Raw genomic sequence first — 23,156 nt, forward strand, 5'->3', positions numbered from 1 at the left:
TCATTTACTCACCCTCTCATTCTAAATCTGTATGATTTTCTTGTGTGAAACGTAAATGTGTCCATGCAATGAAAGTCAATAGGGTACAAACTATCACTGAACCAAAATTGACTTTCATTGTATGGACAACAAAACATTTTTCAAACCCATTTTCAAACATCAGTCATACAGATTTGAATGACATGAGGGTGTGCAAATGATTGCAGACTAGTCAATTTTAGGTGAACTCTTTCTTTAAATGCATATATGTAACCCTGGACCACAAAAACAGTCATAAGTAGCACAGGTATATTTGTAGCAATAGCCAAAAATACAATGCATGGGTCAAAATTATCGATTTTTCTTTTTTATGCCAAATATCATTAGGTCAATTCTTTCATTTACTCACCCTCTTATTATTCTAAAACTTGATTTTCTTGTGTGAAACATAAGTGACCATACAATGAAAGTCAATGGGGTCCAAACAATCACTAAACCAAATTGACTTTCATTCCATCAGGTTCGAATGTAATAAGGGTGTGTAAATGATCCCAGACTTGTCATTTCCAGGTGAACGGTTTCTTTAAAATGTGCATATGCTTGTATTCATGTGTCTACTGTACCTGTATCTCTAGCTGTTGTACCACCTGCATCTGTACTCGGCACTGGGCGGTACTCCTGTCGTCCAGAGCGTGTTCATTGTTAAGGTGCCTGCAGGCAAATAGGAGAAACAGATGAGAAACCAACCCTCACACAGACACACACACAGGCTGAACTAATAATAGACGGTTGCTGTTGATCAACTACCACTGTTGTTGATGAATATGATTTCTGGATTACAGGACGTCCAGCCCATTAGCTTTTAACAAGCCGCCGCCATCTAACAAGTGTGTCCCGCGCTCGCTGAAAGCCGGTGTTTAACATCACAATAGCGCGACTGTCATGCGAATGAGAGGCAGCGCTCAGAACACAACGGCTTATGAGGGATGTTGGCGTACAAAAGGCCTCGCGCAGAGGTTTTGTCTTCTACATTTATCAAGAAATAAATACAATAAATGCAATTTAACTCGAGTAACGTTTAAAAAGCGCCTCCTACGGAGAGTGCATTATTCCGCCGACATATTAAATGTATCTACTCATCCTTTCATTAGAATATTACGCAGGGGGGGAAAAAAACCCACTTCAGACTGCAGAAGCAGTCAATGGCGGTTTTCCTTGATTGGATTTTGTCTGCAGGACACAAAAGAAGCCCGCCATTAAAATAGACCTTTATTCCCGGCGAACGCACGGAGGCGAAAAGGTTTTTAAAAGTGTTGTGATGTTCGGTAATGAGCCTCTATCTAAATTATCATTGGTGACAAACCCACAAAGCGCTCTTTTAGAAGACATGCTTGTGAAATGCCAATGCTGCCACTCTCTTTCCTGTAATTATAGGTTAGCTTGCAGACCCTTCAATGATCATTTACAGTACAACCTCCAGTGCATTAGTGTGAGCTTAAATTGCGCACACACACTCGCGCGCAAACACACACCCACCCACACCGAGCTAGTTTTAACACTACTAAGCATTTTCTCTATTCATTCTCTATTCATAGCGCAAGCTATTGTTTATGTGCAAAACGCAAAATAACAACGTATTCATAATCCTCCTCAAACACGCCAATCAAAGCAGAGGACATTTGAGAACACAATGGCCGCCGCTACCTTTCAATTACGCCCGTGCCCATTTAAAATTATTTCATTCCATCACGCCCGCTTTTGCTATTGTAACCGTTTCAGGTCTAATGCTCAGATATTCTCCATTATAAATCAAGAGTGAGATAGCATTGAACAGAAGAAGAAGGGAAAAAAAAAAAAAAAAAGCCTAGGATGACTGGAGAGTCGGTGCCTTTCTCCGGCCCCGTGCCTAATTGCTGTTTCAGAATGCGCATGCAAAGGGGCATTTCATTAATCATGTAATCAGGTCCCTCGCAGGGAACTAATGCTGCAAATACCCTTTTCATTTCAATGCTCATAATGCTATCTTATGCACTTGATGTATGGTGGATGTCATAAATTACAGCTGCTTCAAAAGCCACGACTGGCTAGTTCTGCCGTCCCGACAGGTAGCTCGCTAAATAACATCTTATCTCGCACGCCCCGTTTCTCATTAGTGACCATCTAGATCTTAATCTCTTTTTCTTGTTTCTTTTAGGAACGTGAAGTTTTCTTCTCTAATGGAAGCCTGTTTCCTTCTCTGAGAGTAAATAAAATAAATGCAATTGTTTAAATACTAGGTTCTTTATGCTTGTTTGGAGATAAAGAGTCACAATTATTAGAAATAGACATAACTGCAAGATATTTAAGCAGTTATGAGAATGTCATGAAAGTCTGAGACATGAAGTCTGAACTTTGAGACAAAGAGTCGCATATATAAATATGTGGAAAAATATGACCTAAAAAAAGAAAATCACAATGGCAAGTCGCAACTGTGAGATACAAAGTCACAGTTGTGAAACACTAAGTCCCAATTATGTAAAAAAAAAAAAATTATTAAAATATAATAACAGAAACAAATGAGATAAAGTAACAATTTTAAGTAAAAAAAAACAACTAATAAAAGTCAAAAATGTGATATATAAAGTTGAAATTATGTGAAAAAATAATTAAATAGGGAAATATAGTCAAAGTTGTAAGATATATTTACAATTAATAAAAGAAAGAAATTGTTATGAAGTCAAAATTGTGACAAAGTACCAACAGACCAATTATAAGTTTGTAAACATTTGGATGCATGCATCATGATTGCAGAAAACCCTGGAGAGATAGCCTTTACGGCTAGAGAATTACACAGATACGGTACAAAATAGTTCAATTTAAAAAGATTATAGATTGATTAGATGTCTTTTTTAAAATATTCTCCGCATATTACAAGTGCTTGTCACTGATAAGCACTGTTATTCAACGAAACTGGCGTTAGATAGTGGGATAGTCTTACAGATCTGAAACATTAATGACGTTTTCTGTGGGCGGAGCCTATCTGGTGACATGAATGACATGGAACAAAAGAATAAAAAAAAAAGGTAAATTTGATTTTATATTTCAAAATTCTGACTTTATTCTTGCAATTCCAAGATTATATCTCACAATTCTAATGAGGAAAAAAAACTTGTCATTCTCTCTTTTGCCCTTTGGCTCAGGATAGGAGTTTATGTCCCACACTTCTGGCTTTTTTCCCCTTAGAATTGAGTTATAAAGTCTGAATTTGTGAGAAAAAAAGTCAGAATTTTTAAATAAAGTATATTTAAGATAAAATATATATAAATTTATCGTAAAAATTTTTATAGCAATAGGTTTAAATAATATTTAATGCGGTAACTGTAGGGTTAATACAATACTATGAACAGCATACGTGAATATTATGTAGACCTATTGTTTAAATCAAATTTATGCTTTAAAAGTAGAGTAATCATAGCAGTTTTCATCCATAGTATGTACGTTTAAACGTATGTGTTTAGCTTTAAATGGCGTCTTTGACGACAGTATTCTATAAAATTTTTTTGCATTCCGATTTTGACATCAAAATAGCTTTTTTCTCTCTTATTTCATGGATTTTACCCGTTTTATCTCCACCAGTGTTTTCTTGCAACCACTGACGTCTGTGGACCAGTGAAGTAACTGACGTCTACTCCAAATTGGTCTACAGTAAGCTATAAAGTCAAAAATGTAAGCTATAAAGTCACAATTGTGAGATACTAAGTAGCAATTGTGAGAAATGAAGTCGCAATTACCTTTTTTAATAGCCAGCAGGATGAAATACAGCACAACAGAGTCTTCAGCGAGTGCTAACGCTAGCGAGAGCTAGTTAGTGCTGGTGATTACATCCAGATTACTGCATGGCTATGAAATATTCAGGCTGTAGGTGTTTGACTATGCATTGATAAAAGCAGGGGGCTGGAGGGGGGTTAGATGCAGTCACCAATATCTCTTAATGAGCCTGTGGCGCTGGGTTTAGTTCAAACAGAGAGGTGAGAGGAGAATGAGACGGGGCCGCCCGCTCGCTCTGAGCAAACATCTCTGGAGCCGCCTGTAATTTATGGGTCACTTTATAGGCATATTGATTTTTGTTTTGAGATGGGGAATGAGGGCTCTGATGGTCTAAGAAACAGACGGACAGGTACGCAACGGACTGCGAAGTGCATCCACAGACAGAATGAAATCGGCTGAGTTAAAGCTAGCCGAGTAGGCCAACGTGGACCATTTCGCTAAGGACTCATCACTCGTTGATTAATCTAACCTGGGACTTCCTGTTGGCTTTCATTAGCGCCCAGTTTAGGACGCAGCACTGTAAGAGGCGAAAGCTCGGCAGGTTGCTTCACCAGTTCTAAATGTTAAATAGCTGAAAAAGACAATTAATTTCCCTGTAAAAGCCCTGTTAGATCATGCAAGGGTTTGTTTACGGAGATACACAAGCTCATATTGCGTCCACATGGGAGAGATGCTACAGCACTGACAGCACGTCAATCTTTATTACAGGCCAGCGGGTATGTCTGTATTTTTCTCTCCCCACTCATCCTGATTCTTCTCAAACATGTGAGAGGAAATCAATAAGGGAACTAGGGCAGCAATCTGGAGCTTAAACAATAACAAAATCGCCTGCGTAGCAGAACAACATTAGAACGCTATGAATTCATTAGCCTCGTCTTTTAGCTGCACGTAACCCCCAAATAAGTTGCCCCGAATCAGACCCGCAAGACGCGTGCTTTGTTGCATTAATACACACGTCTCGAGGTGTACCCGCGTGCTTGCACGCACATTCACGCACGTCTATTTGAACTTCAGAGCTAATATAACGTGCCAGGCACCTCTTGGCTACCCCTCTCCAGGTGCACGGCGCATGAAAGAGTGCAGAGCTGCGCTTAAATGCTGATCTTGACAACTTTCTCAGCAACACAACAAAGATTACAAAACCGTGGCTGGTTTCTTCTCCGCGAGCTACAAGCCCGCGCAGGTTGGGTGAATCCCTCCGCCCCCTGCTTCCCCATCAAAGGTGCCATTTGAATCTGACACCTATTTTATGTAAACCATTTTAAGCGTGTGTACCTGGATGATACGCAGCAGTGACTGGCATCTCCGAACGACATTAAAAGCTTCTTTCTGACACGACAATCGCTCCTCCAAGGCACGGCGCCACCCGCCATCTCGCCAGCTCAGATCACGCTGTCTTTTGTGGGAGCGTTTTCATGTACGAGTTACAGTACGGGCGTCTCCGACTCTGAGAGGGTGTCTCGCCCCCATTTCAACGAAGATTTGGAGGATGATTGCTGTAACGGCATCCTACCGCATAAGCTGTCAGATGCAGAGCGTTTTTATTTAGTCCTCGTCAACCATTGATCTGCACACCAGATTTGGCGGGAAATGATCACATGATCTCTGATGTATGCTGTGCTGCAATCGTAATAAACAAACCCCAAAGGGGTAGACGGGGTTAGTTAACCCTGTACTTTGCAGTTTGGTTGATGGTTGTAACCAACTAGTTAACTCAAGGGAGCGAAATTCTTGACTTGTTTGGAGTGAACTCTTTAGATTGCGTCTAGACAGACCAACGTCATCACTCTCAAAAGCCGTTTACATGAATTGACGTGGACATTTACACCCACCAAACGCACCAGATTATTATTTCACAGTTAATTACGGACCTAATTAGAATATTCAAATGAAGCCTTTTCTCCATTCTTTGATGGTGAGGCTCTTTCCTCGGAGTGGCAACGTGATAACCTGCAATCTCCAGCACTGCAAACACCTTCTTCTTTGATGTCCCCCCACTCACGTCCCGGCAACAAAGCCGGCCAATTACAAATGAGCTAATTAACTAAATTGTTGATGGAGCATGAAGAGTTCATTTCACTCCGTTAGCTGTGCCATGACAACACCGCACGGCTATGTGGGTTGCCATTAGCTTCTGCCGTTCAACGCCAGCCCATCATGCACTCACGTAGCCGTAGAGATGCACGGTCATTTCTGAGCACCGCCTATGATGGGTTTAAAGGCGCCTTTGGGAAATCTGTTTTGCAGATTTACAGCAGAAGTCTGAAAACTGTATAAAGTGTCAATGGAAGCAAACGTAACAACTAAGCATCAAGTAAGCATTTAAAAAGAGTCATACAGACAAGTGCACATAAATTTTCTCTTGATGATCACTTACTTCAAAAACTGTCCAAAGTCGTCACAAATACTTTCACATCCTGGCCACTTGCACACTCCGTGACCATAGAGGGAGTGTGATGCTCCGGTCTCTTCATGCAGCGAACTGAAAGAGAAATAATGAGCATTGAAAATGTGGTGGAAAACATGGTACCTGTCAAGATACTATGACCAAAAGTTGGGTCAATTTGGTGGACTTGATGCTCAGCAAAGCTGAAAAAACACACATGCTTTCCCTCAACATCAGGCCACCTTGTGATTATTGATCCAAAGTATTACTGAGGAGACACAAGTGTGTTAAAAAACACACGGCCCAGCCAAGTAAAATCGGCCGTCAACATTTTTTCCACAGGCTTTCACCTTGTAAATCCATTACGGACAACTTGTGTAAATAGCAGAAAACCGGCCGCTGCGCTTTAATTTTCACCAGGAGATTCATTTGCGGTGGAGCTGGCGTTTTTAAGGACACAACCTGTTGTGAAAAGACATTGCGGTAAGTTACGACCGCCAGTTCTAATGGTGCTGAGGGGCTAATGTGTGAAAGTGAGGCTAAGCAGACCAGCACGGCGTGTGTTTGTGTGCGGCACACGCTCGCACACACAAACCTCACCGGCTGTTTTACCTTGCCGTTATCGATCCAGCACATCTTAGAAAGCAGCTGGCTCTGACAACACAACACACTCCGTGATTACGAACGACCGCGGGCCCGAGAGACTCCGCCAACACACGAGAAGAGTGTAACCTATTTCTTAAATTATTTCCCTGTCTCTCTCTGTTTTTTCCTTTTTCTTCTCTGCCTCTAAAGATATCTCTCTCAAGAAAGGGCTTTCTGTGAAGACGCTACGTACTTGAAACCAATTACACAACACATCCACCCCCAGTGAAGTCAACGGCTGTTGCTATGTACTAACATATGGCCGCTACAGACTGAATAATACATGGAGAAATATGCGAATCTATGTCTTACAGCAGCCGCGGAGCATATAAAAGGGCCGTCGCGCATATAAACGCTCAGGAAATGCCACACCGGCACAGTGTATTCTATTTACATGACAAGCTGCGCCAGCAAAGCAATTTCAAAAGAAAAGCAAGGTATTAAATACTTAATGTACAGTGAGGTGAGCTGTGTGTTCCTGCCACTGAAAGTTGCACCTCCATGCGTTTGATATACCGGAAGGCGCTGCGTTCAATAGCACGCTGTCTCGAGGGAGGTTTCGTCTCATTTCAACTGTTATCCAGACATTAATAAACTATTGATGAGCAAACAAACAAAAACACACAGCCCTCTCCCGGAAGGAACGAGCATTCTCCTTTTGCAAATGGGGACAAACATCAACCGTTCTTTCGTTTTCCGTGTTGCACATGAAAAGTAGCTTAAACGGCTGTTTGGTTTGTGTTTGTTAACATGCCTTTGTGTTGCACACAAGACCCTTTATCGAGTGATCACGTATATCTGAAAAGGGATTTGGAGTTTTTCATCCATTCACCGCTTTCATCTAAAGTGACTTTAAATGGCTGATACAGCCGGATCTCAAGGACCCAATGGTGATCGGGTAACCGGAAGAATAAACCTACGCACTTCCAAATAGCTTTAGCATGCATGTGTGCATGTACCTCTCTCTCCGGTTGTTGAGGGCCGGGGACTGGCCGTTGGAGATGCCGTGATGGGTGATGGGCGGAGAAGCTTTGGGGTTGCTGGTGGAGGTAGTGGACGAGTTGTTGGTGGTGCTCAGGTCCAGGCCGCTGTGTTTTAGCCCGTTGTCCTCCATGGCGTGGCTACTGGTGACGTCTTTCCAAAGTTGCTGGAGTTCGGCGGGGCTCAGACCAGCTGCAAGAGAGTCACAAACAGGTTTACAGACACAATCATTCACGAAAAACTCTCATTACGAGCTCCCGTCTGCCCTTTTCTAACAAGGTAGGTAAACCTGTTGTGCTCTGCTGCGAAACTTGAGCATCACACTTAAGCATCTGGAGGTAAACCAGCGCAAGATCGACCCGGACACTCATCCCTCGCTTCGTTCCCGTGGTATCCGAAAGTGCAGAGCAACCAGGAACTCATCTGCACATGATTATGCATTCATAAACAAGCCTCTGTGTGCAGAATCAAATCATCACATAATCCCTTGGATGATAAAATGACTATTCCGCTTCGTGTCGCCCCGGCTATACTCCAATTAAGAGCCTTTTTCAAACTATTGTCATCCACCGCCATTTCGATAAACACAGTAGCACCAGGTGTTTGTTCCAGGAAAAAAGCAAATGGCAACAGCTCGTCTTCCTCAGAGCTCTGAGCTCGCACTGCGAGTCCGTAAACAACAACAACAGGCAAGGAGGGGAGGGAGATAGAGAGTGAGAGAGAGGGAGAGTGAGAGAGGGGGAGAGAGGAAAACAACAAGCACACAGACACAAGCAACAGAAAAAGAAAAAACTGAAATGGCAAGCAAAATGCAGCAGGAAACAAAAAAGGGAGTTTAAAAGAGGACGCAGCCACACACGCATACTCTCAGATGATCACGTGAGGATGTTACCTGGCGGCAGAGTCTGTCCGGGGAGGGTGGGCTGTCCTGGGCCGGGGGGCAGAGAGAGGAGGCCCTGCCTCTGCATGTTGAGCAGGTGCTGCTGCTGCTGCAGTTGCTGCATTTGCAAGAGCTGCTGCTGAAAGACCAGCTGCTGTGCCGCCAACTGCTGCTGCTGCTGCTGTTGCTATAGTGAGAGAGAGAGAGAAAGAGAGCGAGTGAGCATACACACGCAAAACACTAATCACACACATGGACGAGAAAGTGTGTTTGGTTATACATGTGGCCCAAGTGGAACCTAGCCGTCTCGTTCTCTTCGTCTCGCCTGCTTGCGTGGACTGTGGTAAACTGTGGGTGGGAGGGTGCGTGGAGCCCCCTCCTTCCGCCATTGATAGTTAATTGTCTTGCATTTCTAATGGTCCATTACAGCTTATGGGGCCACGGGGAGGGGGTGACGGAGGGAGGGAAGCTGAGAGAGATTTACAGCACCCACCCACCCCCCCATCCCCTCCGAGCCCTGTTTACCGCCAGTCGAGCCTCTTGCGTAAGCTGGCGAAGACAACAACAAAAACAACAACAACAGCAGCAGCAGCGGCGGCAAACCACAGAAAAACAATGCAGCGCTTCAATGATCAAAGCACAGCAACTATGCTTGAAATCTTTCCATGGATAAAAATAAAGCTGTAAAATCAGGTAAACGCTGATGTTACAAAATAAAACAATAACAGAAAGGGTTAGCAAAATCGCAGTGAACAAAACACCCATGTAAAACTCATTAAGCACATTTTGCATAGAACATATTACAATTAAACAACTGGATTCCATTCATGAAACATCAGCTATGAAAATTTTGCATAAACTCACATAATATGGACTTGTAAAGTAGATATGCATGTGAAATTAAAATAACTTGCAAGATCCAATCACTAAATTGCAACATTTGAGTTTCATTCATGAAAAAAACAGCAAATCGAATTTGTGCGTTAAATTGCATTACTGCAAAAAAACGCTGTAAATATGTGACCCTGGACCACAAAACCAGTCATAAGGGTCATTTTTTTTTTTACATTTTTTTGGTTTGTTAGGACAGGACAGTAGCCTGAGATACAACTATTCGAAAATCAGAAATCTGAGTGCGCAAAAAATCTAAATATTTAGAAAATCGCCTTTAAAGTTGTCCAAATGAACTTCTTAGCAATGCATATTACTAATCAAAAATTAAGTGTGATATATTTACGGTAAAAATATCTTCATGCAATATATACATATCTTCATGGCTATTGCTACAAATATACCCATGCTACTTAAGACTCGTTTTGTGGTCTAGGCTCACATATTCTTCTCATGTTTCATAAATCAGGCACAACATATAACTTTGTCGTACTAGTTTGTAACACCATTTTCACGTAAATTGTCATATATGCAAATTCATTCTGTTAGTGATTCATGAACGAGGCTCGATGTTTGTATAATTTTGCATGTGATGAAACGACAAGACACCTCTTTAGTCTCGACTGTTCAGAAATGTAAAGTGGTGTAGTAGTTGCATTTCCATGTCGTACAGACTCAATTTATTAGCTGTTTTTTAGGAGGTCTGGCTTAAAAATGACTGAAGTTTGCTTCTGTGGACAAAATCTCCAGAGGTCCATTAGCAAACTGAGAGCTAGTTTCTGCTGAGACCCTGTTAGCTTGAGCTTTCTCTCTCTCTCTCTCTCTCTCTCTCTCTCCCATCCGCTTTCCCTTTCCTCTTCTCCTGTCAGAATACATTACAACCTACTCAGTGACAAGAAAGCAAAGACCCCCATTACAGGAGGAAAGTTAAACTTCCAATTTTTGCTCGGAATTACACCAGCGGTAGGACTGAACGGACTCCAGAGGAAGACCTTCAGTCAAGAACGGTGAGGAAGACCTCACTCCTTTAGTTTAGGGATGAGAGAGCAAGAGAAAGAGAGGCAAAACTTGTGATGCGCTCACTGGAAAACAGACTGCATAATGGAGTGAGCCGTGCGGATTGGCCCCGCCGTCTCGTGAGAAATAAGGGAGCAATTTCTATTCCATATTTGATGGCGGGGGCCTGAAAAAAATCTATTCGCAAATCCAAACAGAAACAAAGCCTCCGGGAGGTCAGTCCTGCTTTCTGTAGGCCCTGCATAATGGCTTGCTTGAAGAGAGACAATGGTGCAAGGTGCCAGTTGAAGAGACTGCTGGGGGCGGGGGACGTTTCCCGTCCACGATACCTAGCTGATCAATTTAACTGCTTCCGCACGTTTTGTTTGGATTGCCGCCGCCCCCCTCTCTTTGCCGCGCTTCGCTTTTTGATGCCTGCTCCTGCGTGTCAGCAACCCTCTCAGTCTGCTTCTGTCTGTCTGTCAGACAGATCCACGGTCTGACTGTCAGTTTGATTTATGAGCTCGCTGCGGTCGAACTTTTCTGCTCGTCGGCCCAAACCCGCCGCGGTGGTTCATTAACGAACAGACCCCGTGTGCTACGCTAAAGCGGGCATTTTTGCGTCAGCGTAACTCTAAATTGCCGCCAAGGATAGAGTTGAGACACCTGACAACATTGTCTGTCTAATTTTAGCGCTTCGGTAGCATTCAGAAGAAGTTTCCTCTGAGGTAAAAGAAGGTTCCCTCTTGTAATGACAGCATAGACTGATTTACAAGTTGCTTGTGGTTGGTGAACGTAAGGGAAATCATCACTTTGCCGATTGCATGGTGTGTTTATCATACCTCTTTCGCTTGTTTTCCTGGGTGCTGTTGCTGCAAAAGCTGTAGATGAAGTTGCTCCTGTTGTTTCTTATAAAACTCTTGCAGGTGTTGCTGTGGAAAGACATGGAAATACTCTATTAAAATGTGTGGAATATACAAGAACAAATGTGCTAACTATGGAAGCCCGTTTCCACCAATGAATAAAAATTAAAAAAAAGGCTATTGTGACTTATCTCACAATTGTGAGATATAAACTGAGAAAAAAAGTCAGAATTGTGAGATATAAACTCGCAATTCTGTGAACATATTAGTCTTTTTTTTCCCACTAAGAACTGGACTTTATAACTGGCAACTGCAAGTTTGTATCTCACAATTCTGACTTTATAACTCGTAATTGTGTTTATATCTCAGTTCTGAGAAAAAAATGTCAGAATTGCGAGTTTATATGACACAATTCTGAGAAAAAAAGACAGACTTGCGAGATGTAAACTTGAAATTGCAAGAACAAAAAAGGCAGAATTGTGAGATAAAAAGTCGCAATTACCTATTATTATATATATTCAGTGGCAGAAACGGGCTTCCATAGCTAACATTAAGCTATTTTATAATCATCACATTTATTTATACAGAGCTTTTTTTTATAACAAAAACTACGATTGTTGTTGAAAAGTACTTTCTGCTTCTGTTTCCCTTTTCCATTAAGTATTATATCATTATAGCATTTGCACTAACCGCTAGGAACAGATGCAGTTAAGGTAAACACTCTTAGCGCTAAATGCAAATGTGCTAAATGCTAGCCTAAAGTTGTGACAAAAGCAGTGTTGCCAAGTCTGTGGTTTTTCCGCGGAATTGAGCTACTTTCATAGTGTTGCCGCTGGTTAAAGCGACCCCAATTACATAATATTCAGCCCCTGGAATGCAAATTCTACCAGGAGACCGCCCTCGACTTTTGGGCTAGTTTTAGGTTGCAATTGGTTGTGAAAACCTGGCAACCCTGGCCTGAATGGCTTGAAAACAAACAGTTGCACAAATCTTATACTTCTGCTTATATCCTTTAAGTGCTTGGAAAAAATTACAAGTTTGTGTAACTGCTTGTAGCAAACTGCTACACCTGTGACAAAACCAAGCATCTGTTGTAGATGGCTAGAAAATTTATCTGTTGCTTATTTCCCTCTTCTGACATAAGTGTGGCCATACCTCAAAGCAGAGCTACAACAGAACAAACAGATTCGTAGCCGACTCCAGGGCTCCTGAGGCCGCACGACATGCCTGGATGTGCTTCTGCATGTCACATCATAAATAACATCTCTCTCCGGTCGAGACAAAGAGACCAGCACTTCCCCTCATCATGCGTCTCCATATGGACTTTTATGCGGCTGCACATTACCGCTAGAGGAACAATTAATCTTATTGCCTATATATTTTTTCCTCTCTGATGCCTTGACAGGCAGTGAAATTCTGAAATGAATGTGAAGCACTCAAAGGAGAGGATTCATCATTGTGAATTAATGCATTTAGCACACTTCTCCTCTTCGTCTCAGAGTGCTGTCCTCAGGAGCTCGTCGTCGGAATACAGGAGCCGAGCTCTCCCGTCTCGTTCAGCGGGAGACGTCTTCAGCGTGAGACGCTCGTCACCGTTTATACAGACCTAATTATAATCAAGGCTAACTGAGTTAATGGAGATGTTTTTAATGAAGAGCTCACTCGGAGAGATTTTAAAATCACTTTTGAAGATATAATCTACTCTTGTCAGAGACGTGGTCTAGTTGTTAGCGCACACACTAGGATACGACGTCGTTTGAGATGTTTTTCCTCATCATTTCATGTCCTCACAGTACTACGCCTGCTGAAAAATCCACCTAAACCTGGTTTGCCAGTCTTAGCTGGTTAAAGAAGGGTCTCCCAGCCTGACCAAATGCACATTGTAAGGCAAGGAGACCAGCTGAGACCAGCTAAGACCAGCAAACAGTTTAGGCTGGTTTATGGTCAAAAAAAGACCAAAAATAAACACAGTATGTCTACAAACAAAGTCTACAAATGTCATATGTCTGCTATAGCTACCCATGCTCACTCTTCAAACTGCTGCTTTATTAGAAGAAGTGAAGAACGTAGGAGAGCATGCTAATTTACGCTAAAGCTCATTATATCAGTGGTTTTCAATCCTGGTCCTGGGGACACACTGCTTTGCACATTTTGTATGTCTCCCTCACCTGACACACTCAGTTCAGTACATGGATCTCTCTCCTAGCGAGCTGATGATCTGAATCAGGTGTGGTAAATAAGGGAGACACACAAAATGTGCAGAGCAGTGGATGCTATATCAGCCTTTGCTGCAACACTAAAAAAGCAATGCATCTTGCAATGCATCTTACATTAATGAGTCAAACAACATGTGAAATCAAGTTCATGTTTTCAAAGTGTTCAAGTTCACGTACCACTAACTCTACTTGACTTTCTTGTTTCTGTGCTCCGTTTGTCCCCAAAAGACGTCCCCACTGAAAACAACTAATTACACGCCTGTCCATATTTGTTTCTCTGATCTAAGTATGTCAAGGACAGATGAGAGGATCTGCGTGCTACCGTTTCAAAACACGACTGCATATGGGACAGCGAGTAAGAGGGTGTTTATGTGTGTTCACCTGCTGAAGCATGACTGCTTGTTGTTGCTGTAGGAGGGCTTGGAGCTGTTGGGGGGACAGGACCTGCTGTTGAAGGATCTGCTGCATCTGTTGGGGTGTGATCACCTGTGGACTCATCATTGCCACAGACACTGGCACCTAAGAGAGATGGAGACACAGAGAACGATGCATTAGCCACATCTCATGAAACTCTTCAACTGCAAAGTCACACGCTTCTCGAACTCTCTGGAAATGGTGCGAGCACAGTATATGTAATCATTCGGCAGTGCATGTGTACTTTCTTACTCTATATATTTTCTGTCAGCTACTCCCTATGGGAAAAGCACTGCGCTTTAAATAGAGGAGGACCTTAATTAGCTGAACCCTTCAACTCCCCCAGGCGATTTCTAGCGCTACAACACACGAGGCAGGCAGGTAAGACGCACATCTCCAGAGCCGACTGTGGGTCGTAAGCGGACACATGGCCTGTTGAGGAGCAGCTAAGCTAAGTAGCATGGATTCAGGCTGCCGAAGCTTTGAAAAGTCTGTGAGAAACTCCTGATTGAAGCTGAGCTGCTGTGAAGTATTCTGTTTTACAGAGGTGAGGGGAATTACCAGTTGCCTCTCGCTGCGCATTGAAGTTTCCAAGTTGCACGCTTGGAAGAAAGCAGCCAGAGGCACAAGTCTTCCACGAGATGTCATTTTTAAAAATTCATGTCATTTTTTAAATGATAAGAATCATTAAAATACCAGCTGTCAAACTGTGCGAGAGAACTTTTTCGGCTAAAAAACAAAACAAAGAAAATATTTTCGCAGCCCGGCATTGAAATGAAGAAAGCGGGTTTTTTGCAAACGTGCAACATTTACATTAATTCGACTCGATTCTTCGCTCATGCCTAAAACTGCACGATGAAAAGAATAAAAATAATTGCCGTACAAATGCTTTTGGAGAAAGACAGAAACCTGTTTTTTTTTTCTGGACGCTGCACCTGTCTACTCTGACTCTTCAGGGCATTCTTTGTACTTTATGAAGCATGCTACATGTTGCATCGTCCAACAGAGCAGCTTCGACAGATGCTGTCTATCATCAAGACAGCCGAGCCTTCGGCGTCATGACAGGTAAACATCTCTATTGTTGTGGTCTCTGAGCTTGAGAGAAAGACACGAGGCTCCATTAGACGTCGCGAGGGGTCCGAGCGACTCTTCGCGCCGGCTAATCAAGACCGCTTGATTGCTTTCCGTACGTCTGAGCTCTCAGGGCCTTGACACGTCCTTGTTTTAGTCTCCTGGCTCGGCCCAGCTCAGGTTCCCCTCTTTGATTAGCAGAGACATTTGCATGGTCACTACACATTTTTCATTTTAGAAGTCATTATGCATTAGCGCTCCTGAGCGCCGAGCTTGACTAATCCTGATGAACTGAGTAGCGGAGCTGAAGGTCACACTCCATCCCCACTCATATTCATATTCAAACAAATCCAAGCACCATTCTTCATTAGACTGGCCCCAAAACTCAACGAGCACCTCCAGTACCACGGAGGGAAGCGCACACACAAATACACTTTCTTTCTTTCTGTCTGTCTGTCTCTCTTCGGGGAGGAAAGGTGTGACGAGGGAGGAGGTATTGGAAGAAAAAACAAAAAACAAAGGAACAAAGCAACAAAGTCACAAATTAAACAGCTGCATGTAATTATGCAAATGTATGCTTACACCTTCAATGTTATTAAACCTTAAGACACATTTGTGATGTGTAATTACCCCCAGGTTCAGCCAGGGTTCTGCGCCGGCCTAAATGACAATATAAAGACCAAAGCATGAAAATACAAGCGGAGATGTTCTCATTACGCTCATTATTTGTATATTTAAATGAGCTACGGACTGAATAAACGAACGATCACCTCGTCTGCACCGCGGCGCGGCGAATACAATAAACATGTAAATTTCAGAACAATTCGCTAAGTTTATTTATCGAACCATAGCTGACTGTGTGTTGTATTTTTCGCCTCGAACTTGCCAAAGAGAAATAAAATGAACTCAGGATACGCCCCTGAGCCTCTCATTAGCTTTTTAGCAGATCGACGGATGATACACATCTTCATTTCATAGCAAAAAAGGACGAGACAAAGTTGAAGTTTCGGCCCACTCACTTCCGAGTTGCGCACAATGCTAATTCCAGCATTTAACGCCGGCGTTTTCTGCATGATATATCAGAGCTTGAAAGATGAAAGCAGATAAGTAATTGCTCTCCTGGTTCTTATTCTTCACTGACAACCCATAAATTTAATTTTACACACACGTTCATTTACATTTTCGAGTATATGACATGATAATTGGCGGAATATAACACCTCCATTCCGCGGGATACTGCGGGGGGCGATGATTGACAAGCTGGGTGAATTGAAAGGAACAGAGGCTGAATTGCTTCTCCCCGAAATGATTTCGCCAAGACGGGGCATAATTAATGAGCGTTTGCCAAAGGGTCGAGCCGTAAACAGTCACAGACAATGGGTCTTTTCCCTTGCAGGATGCCAGATGAAGAATACGACTGCAAGAGGCAATGATGCAACCCGACGAGTGCTAGAAAACTTCACCGATAATGGCATTCTTCATGAATCAAAGCATCAACTTCAATCATCTGCACTTGAAGCACTTGTGCTGTAAGAAAATTTACTTACAGGCCATCAACTGACATCTGTTTCTCACTCTCACTTTAAACAACAAGCACGTCCAAAAATGGCAATCCGTGAAGCTTTGATTTCTATTGGAAAACTACAAATACAAGCTGATCTCCATTGACCTGCTCTTTAAAGCCACAAGGCTCAGCACCTGAGAGAGAGTAGAACAAATAGCTTTAAATTGGTCAGTGATGAGAAAACATCAGCGGCCCTCCAAAAGAACGAGCAGATCATTACAGCGCTCTCGCTATGCCAAAACGGGTCTTGGCGGTCAACTCCACATCATAAGAACGAAAAACGCAAGACTTGAGCCTTCCTGCAGTACCTGAAAACACATCAAATGTCCCGTTGGTGTAATTCCAGCAACAACATCTGAGAGAGCTGTGTTTAATAACTATAATTATTTTTGTGCAAACTAACTAAAATAGTTAGTGAGAGTTGATTTGATTCTTTTGGCCTGTTCAGACTGAACTGGCCAAATTATGGGGCCACTTCAGAGAACCGCTTGCTATAGGTACTTATAGTTACTGTCTCGCCAATTTATCTCATTCTCAAGGAATGGGGCTTTTCCTAGACTTCGGAAAGGATCTTGACCTTTCCACTTTGGTAAAGCTAAGGCTGCTAATTCAGTCAGTAATTAATGGTTTCGCAGTCAAGGGTTTATCGATGGAGTTGCTTTACTTGGGGACCACCAATACGCACACTCATTGATTTGTGAGTCATCGACAACATAAACACATACTTGCACTAATCCAAACCTAAAACACAGTTGCGCAGTGATCGTTTGGATTAGAAGATCAATGTGAACGCTCTTTGGGATCGGAGTTAAGTAGATTACAGGAATGTTTTCCCAAATCAATTTACTGTATGTTACAGTTCAGCAAAATAGTATGGGAAGAGTGGATGTGAGCTAACAGTGAAACCAGAGTTTCGTTTTTGTCAATGAAGGAAGGGATCAAATGCATACTACAGGAAGTTAAGCCTAGTGTGCTTTCCAAAGGGAACATAGTTAAGATCATGCTGCAAAACCACTCAAAGAAAAGATTTTGAAATGCATAATGTGGTCCAAAAGACTGAGACTACAATTGAAGAAAAATTTGATCTTCAAGAACGAAGTCTACACAGTCTGAAAGTTGTCTTCCTTTGTTTTCCTCAAATATGTTTCTTACCATATTTGAAACAACGCATCGCGTGGCATTTACAGGGAAATCTGTCTCTCTCGCTCACTCCGCATCAGCCCCCTCCTCTTCTCCCTCTTGAAAGCTTTGTGATGTCGCAGGTAATAGGGAGTCTGTTGGATCGCTCTCCTCGTCAAGTGACACGCAGTAAATTACACAAGCTTCAAGCAGCTCGCTGAATTATAGTTCATCACTTGGAAAGACTTCCCACCACCGGGCTACACGTATCAGATCTGCCAGTTAGGATCCAATTAACACCCTGGCCAGAGTAATCAGACTGCATGTGTAAGGGCTGCTGGAACTGGTTTATTACTCCCATGCATCTTCTGTCAGAAGGTACAGTTGTTGCTTCTACATCAAAGCGGTGCCATGGCACTATTTTTTTTTCCCCCACTCCCACCGTTCCACTGGTTCTTGCCTAAGGGTTATACTTCAACTTCTTTTGCATTGCAATGTGAGCCCCTGCAAACCAAATCCCTTGCAATTTTCACACGCTGCCCACTAGTTCAGGTAACTGGGGTAAAGTAGGATGCTTTCCTGGTTACCAAAGATCACAAATCTGCAAATACAGTTTTTCCCTCTTCCTTCGCTTTGGAGTGGCTGAACTTTTTTGGAATTTGAACTGAATTGGTTACACCTTACAGAAAGCTGAAATGGAATTTTAATTGGAATGCACAAGAAGTGCAATCTAAACACAAAGTTCTACCAGTGAGGCCTATGAACATTCAAACTTCAATGCTTTTTAAACCTTTATCAAAACTTTCCAACAAGACTTGTTTCCTATGCCTGTAGTCCTTTTGTAGTTCCTCTGTTCATTGGTTCCTCATGATTTCTTGTTTAACCCAGCCTGTATAAATATCCCTTGTGTTTCCTATGTTTCTTGGGTAGTTGCTGGATGTGCATATTCTCATTCCCTCCTTCTTTTTATGTAAAGTCTTGAACTTAGATCCACATCTTACCTTGCTTCCACTAGTAAAATCACAGTTTTATTAACTTCTTTAAATGTTAATTTATTTGGATTACACTTTCTGATATTTAAATTCAAATTGCAATTCTGCATTCTATTGGTGAATTCAAATTGGAACTGAAATGGAATTTAAAAGGCATTCCAAATTTTCTCCGGAATGGCGCACAACCCTACTGTTGGGTGAACGCTGTTAATAATCAATGTTAATGTGAGGGCACGAGTCTCCTTTTATAAATTCCGCCGGCTTTGTGCACGGTTCCAGTTGGCGGTCTGAGTAGATGAATTTTAAGGAACATGGCGCAGGAGTCTGACGCTCAGATGAGCTGTGCGTCGCTGACCTTTAAATCGGCGACACTCGGAGGATGGCTCACTGCTCAGGAAGTGATTGGGTTGAGCTATCTACTACTTCTCTCTTGTCTTGGAATGCACACGAGCAACGAGCCACTCAGCCGTTCTTCCTATGAACAAGGAAGCCTCTGGAAGGATGTTTGGTTATGAAAAAGTTACATTGTTGGGTTTAAAATGAACAAAAAAAAAGGTCAAAGTATTGGCCGTTTGCTTCTGTCATGGACGCAAGCGCTGTAGAGTGTATCGTAGTCGAAGCTAGTGAGCTAAAATTGCTTTGTTTGGTTGTTTCACCTTGTTAATGCTCAGATATCGCTTTTGGAGCCCACAACGCCAAGAGGTCAGAGGTCAACTCTACCTCTTTAAACACCTTTCTGTCACCTAGACAGCTGTATTATATCACCACAAAAGCCTGCTGTAACACCCACATGCCTCTGTTTGTTCAGCATCCTCCTGCTAGCTTCTAACCACTGTTTCGTCAGTATTCAGTATCGCTAACATGTGTTTTCACACTGTTAAATGCCCATCCTGCCATCAGGACGAGACGCCTGGGCGGCACACAGAGCCAAACAAACAAACCGGCATGTAGCTTATAGTTGGAGAATGGCAGCTGGGCTGATTGGGAGGGCAGGAGACACAATTGCCAGTCGCGCAAGCTTTCTGTAATCCCCCTTCCCTTTCGTCCTCTCGCTTTTTATTTGTGTTTTAAATGTCAGTGTATAAAACGCGCAGGAGATATTGCCACTCGGAGGGAGAGGCGCTACGACGCGAGAGGACTGTTGTGTGCCTTGGGAAATCCTTGTAAGCAGCATGGAGAAGGCACAAGGATTTACGGGGAAGAAATAGGTGTTTATTGACTTCTCCTCTGGGCTTACGGGGTAATAATAGACCTGTCACATTACACAAATGTGGAAAAGCGGCTTCTGAGCGCGTCAAAAGCGCGAGATGAAGCACTGGATAGAATTAGTCAGCCGACAGGCTTTAGACACTAATACAAGTAATTAAAACCGTGAGCTCCAGCACTTAGATGCTCGTGCGGTAAATAATTTATACGCCATGATCTATGGATCACTTTCCCTGGCTTTCCTGGACAGGGAAAGGGGCGGATTCATCAGTGTCAGGAAACGAGCAGGCGTTTACTTTTTTATGTAAATAAGTCATTTTTCAAAATGCTTGTTACTTGGCACGTCTAAGTACATGCATATGAAGTGAATTGGGTTTCTGTAAGCGTTTAAAAGCGTAGTGATCAAAGAGAAAAGGAATTTAAAGGAATATTCCATTAGAGGTGAATGGAACCAGCCTGTAAATGTTCAAATACTGTTTCAATAGTACAGCCACAAGACATGAACAAGATGTGTGTTTTCTAACTGTTGCTATGACAAACTCCTTAAACCCTAAAATAACTGTAGAAATGACAATATAAACAATTTCAGAGCTCAAATAATAAGTTTTAACAGAAGAATTTATTTTATAAAATTATAAGCTTCACATTTCTGCTTTAGAAATGGGCCCCATTCACTTCCATTGTACCTACCTCAACATAACCTTGATTTTTAATTCTTTTTTTAAAAGAAAAGTAAAAATAATTTGTGGTAGTCAACAGTTGAATGGAATATTCGTTTTTTTAAGAAACAAAGGATTACTAGACATTTAAAACAGCACCGAATAAGTTAATAAAGGAAAGGATCGACAGCATTGATTAACTACAGCCTGAAGACAGCACTCAACAAGCCCTGATTCATATTGATTCATATGGCTAACATGAGGCAAGGATGGCATAAGCAAATGTAAATATTCAATATTTACCATCCTCCGGTGTTATTAGAGTCAGGGGCTCGGTCATGGGCTACCAGTTATCACAGACCTTCCTCATCCAATATCACTCGGCTTCCTCGGGAAGTATCGCACGGCAATTTGCAGTCACGCCGTGTGCCGGGAATCCATTCTCTGAGTATACAGACGGCTGCGAAACTACAATGGATACACGAAAGCGCATCCACCTAGGCTTTGCTTTACAGCTAATATCTTTGCACAGAAGGTGAAAAATAATAAAACAAAAGGAAAAACTTTGATTTCCCCAAATATCATATTTGCCTCAACCGGCCTGAATATATTAAAAGCCGAAGGCACCCCAATCTTTAACTTCGGCATAATTAGATACACAAGGGTGTGACTCTTAAAAAAGGTGTTGCCATTGTAACACTCTGTGAAAATATTAACGACGAGGGTTAGCACCAATTTTCTCTTCCTTTAATTAAATGCACGGGGTACTAATGAGGTAAACCACTGCTAGCTGATAGCACTTATTAGCAGGGAGGAGGGCGCGCTCTCTCTCGCACTTAATTTAAACCTAAAAATACGGAGCCTGGCAGATGTCAAGCGCTTACATAATGTGAGGCGGCACGTTTGTATTGTGGGGATGTGAGAGAAATAACACGTCGACACTCAGTGGGTAAGTAAACAGGTCTGGTAATAGGGGATGCGACGTGCGCGATGCCGCTGTGACCTTTACCAAATCACTGACAATAGCGATGCGGCGCAGCTGGAATCAATAATGGCAAATTATCTTGGAGGGGTACAAATGACAGCTAGTTAGGATACGCAATGCTACAGGAAGCCAGGAGGAGTTGCCATTTGGTTTGCATTGTAAAGAATCCAACAGAAGTTTTCCAAAAGCTTTTTATTTCTCATTAACCATGTTAATTACCACCAAAAGAAGACAGTGAGGCACTTACAGTTAAAGTGAATGTGGCCCAGTCTATAAATGTTTAAACTCACTGTTTCACCACAAAATGTTAACAATGGGAGTTAAAATGACTTTAGCATGAGAAAACGGATTACTAACAGCTTCTGTGTAAAGTTACATCCAATTTTTCTTCGTTGCCACGATAACTCCTAAATCCCTAAAATGATTATTTAAACAGCTACACATAAATTGGCCTCATTCACTTTCATAGTAAGTGCTTCACTGCAACCTTGATTTTTGCTTTTTTAAAGACAACAAGGAACAAATCAATATTGTTTTTTGTGTTAATCAACATTCTAAAACAAATGCTGTCAATTGGGCATTTAATACGTCAATATCTTTTGACAGCAGAGATTTCAAGGCTGCCCAACAGAGGAGGTGAGGTAATGTAGCTGTAGACAACAGAAAGGTTTCAGGTGTGAGGTATTTTGTTTGGTTTCTTTTGGAGAAGGGCAGGCTTGACAGGTTGAAATTTTACTGACAGCTCCAGAATTACATTGCCAAATCAAACAGAGTAGCTGGAACAGAGGAAATCTTTTCCAGAGCGCCATGTATTATGGATGGACTTAAGAGATTAGCGAGGAACTGCTCACCTGCAACGGACGCTGTTTGTCGTTGTTCTTTGGAGATTTCAGGCCACTGCCTGGTTGCTGTAGGAGTAATTGCCTTGCTGCTTGTAGGGCCTGTGAAGAAAAGAAAAGAGAAAAAGAGACGCAAAATTAGTTTTTTTTTTTCATCCGTCTTCCTCCCCTTCAGCTCCGGCACACTCAAATATCAAACACTGTGAAAGGTGACATCAACCCGGCGCATTCCATCCACTACACTATTCATTGTTGTTGATGAGCCATGAAGCGTCTCTCAGATATACATTTTTCATGATAATCCACAAAGCCATGATGAAAGATAAATACAGTTTGTCTAGCACCTCTGAAGAGCACGAGGGAAAAAAAAAAACACACAGAGAGTGTCAGTGGTATTGACCTGTCTAGTGTGTGCTCAGCTGAAATACCCACTTCTCTGCAAATTACCGGCCCATTTGCATATTCATAATATCAATTTGAAGTAGAGGCAGGCGATGTGAAGTGTTCCTAGAAGCTGTAATTAAAGTTGACAAAATCAACATCAGATTACCTCAGGAGTGAATTAACAAGGAGCTGAGCATTAGCCGGGCCCCTGAGCACAGGGGTGACGCCGGCCCTTCTCTGCCAAATCACTCCAGTACCTACTTCTCCAATGTCATAGAA

At 42.3% G+C, this 23,156-nt stretch overlaps 1 protein-coding gene across 6 annotated transcripts in view; it reads right to left on the reverse strand.

Annotated features, from left to right (window-relative positions):
- foxp2 (forkhead box P2) overlaps nt 1-23,156 on the reverse strand; it is a 109,399-nt gene that overhangs the window by 18,784 nt on the left and 67,459 nt on the right. For all 6 annotated transcript variants that reach the window (XM_051108399.1, XM_051108394.1, XM_051108397.1 and 3 more), the window contains 7 exons: nt 22,506-22,595; nt 14,026-14,163; nt 11,408-11,497; nt 8,691-8,865; nt 7,777-7,990; nt 6,164-6,268; nt 603-690 (listed from right to left, as the gene is read on the reverse strand). In XM_051108399.1, coding sequence (XP_050964356.1) covers nt 603-690; nt 6,164-6,268; nt 7,777-7,990; nt 8,691-8,865; nt 11,408-11,497; nt 14,026-14,145 — 792 coding nt within the window. In that variant the 5' untranslated portion in view covers nt 14,146-14,163; nt 22,506-22,595. The remainder of the gene's footprint in view (nt 1-602; nt 691-6,163; nt 6,269-7,776; nt 7,991-8,690; nt 8,866-11,407; nt 11,498-14,025; nt 14,164-22,505; nt 22,596-23,156) is intronic.

This window comes from Labeo rohita, chromosome 4, assembly GCF_022985175.1.
Source record: "Labeo rohita strain BAU-BD-2019 chromosome 4, IGBB_LRoh.1.0, whole genome shotgun sequence".
NCBI lineage: Eukaryota > Metazoa > Chordata > Actinopteri > Cypriniformes > Cyprinidae > Labeo > Labeo rohita.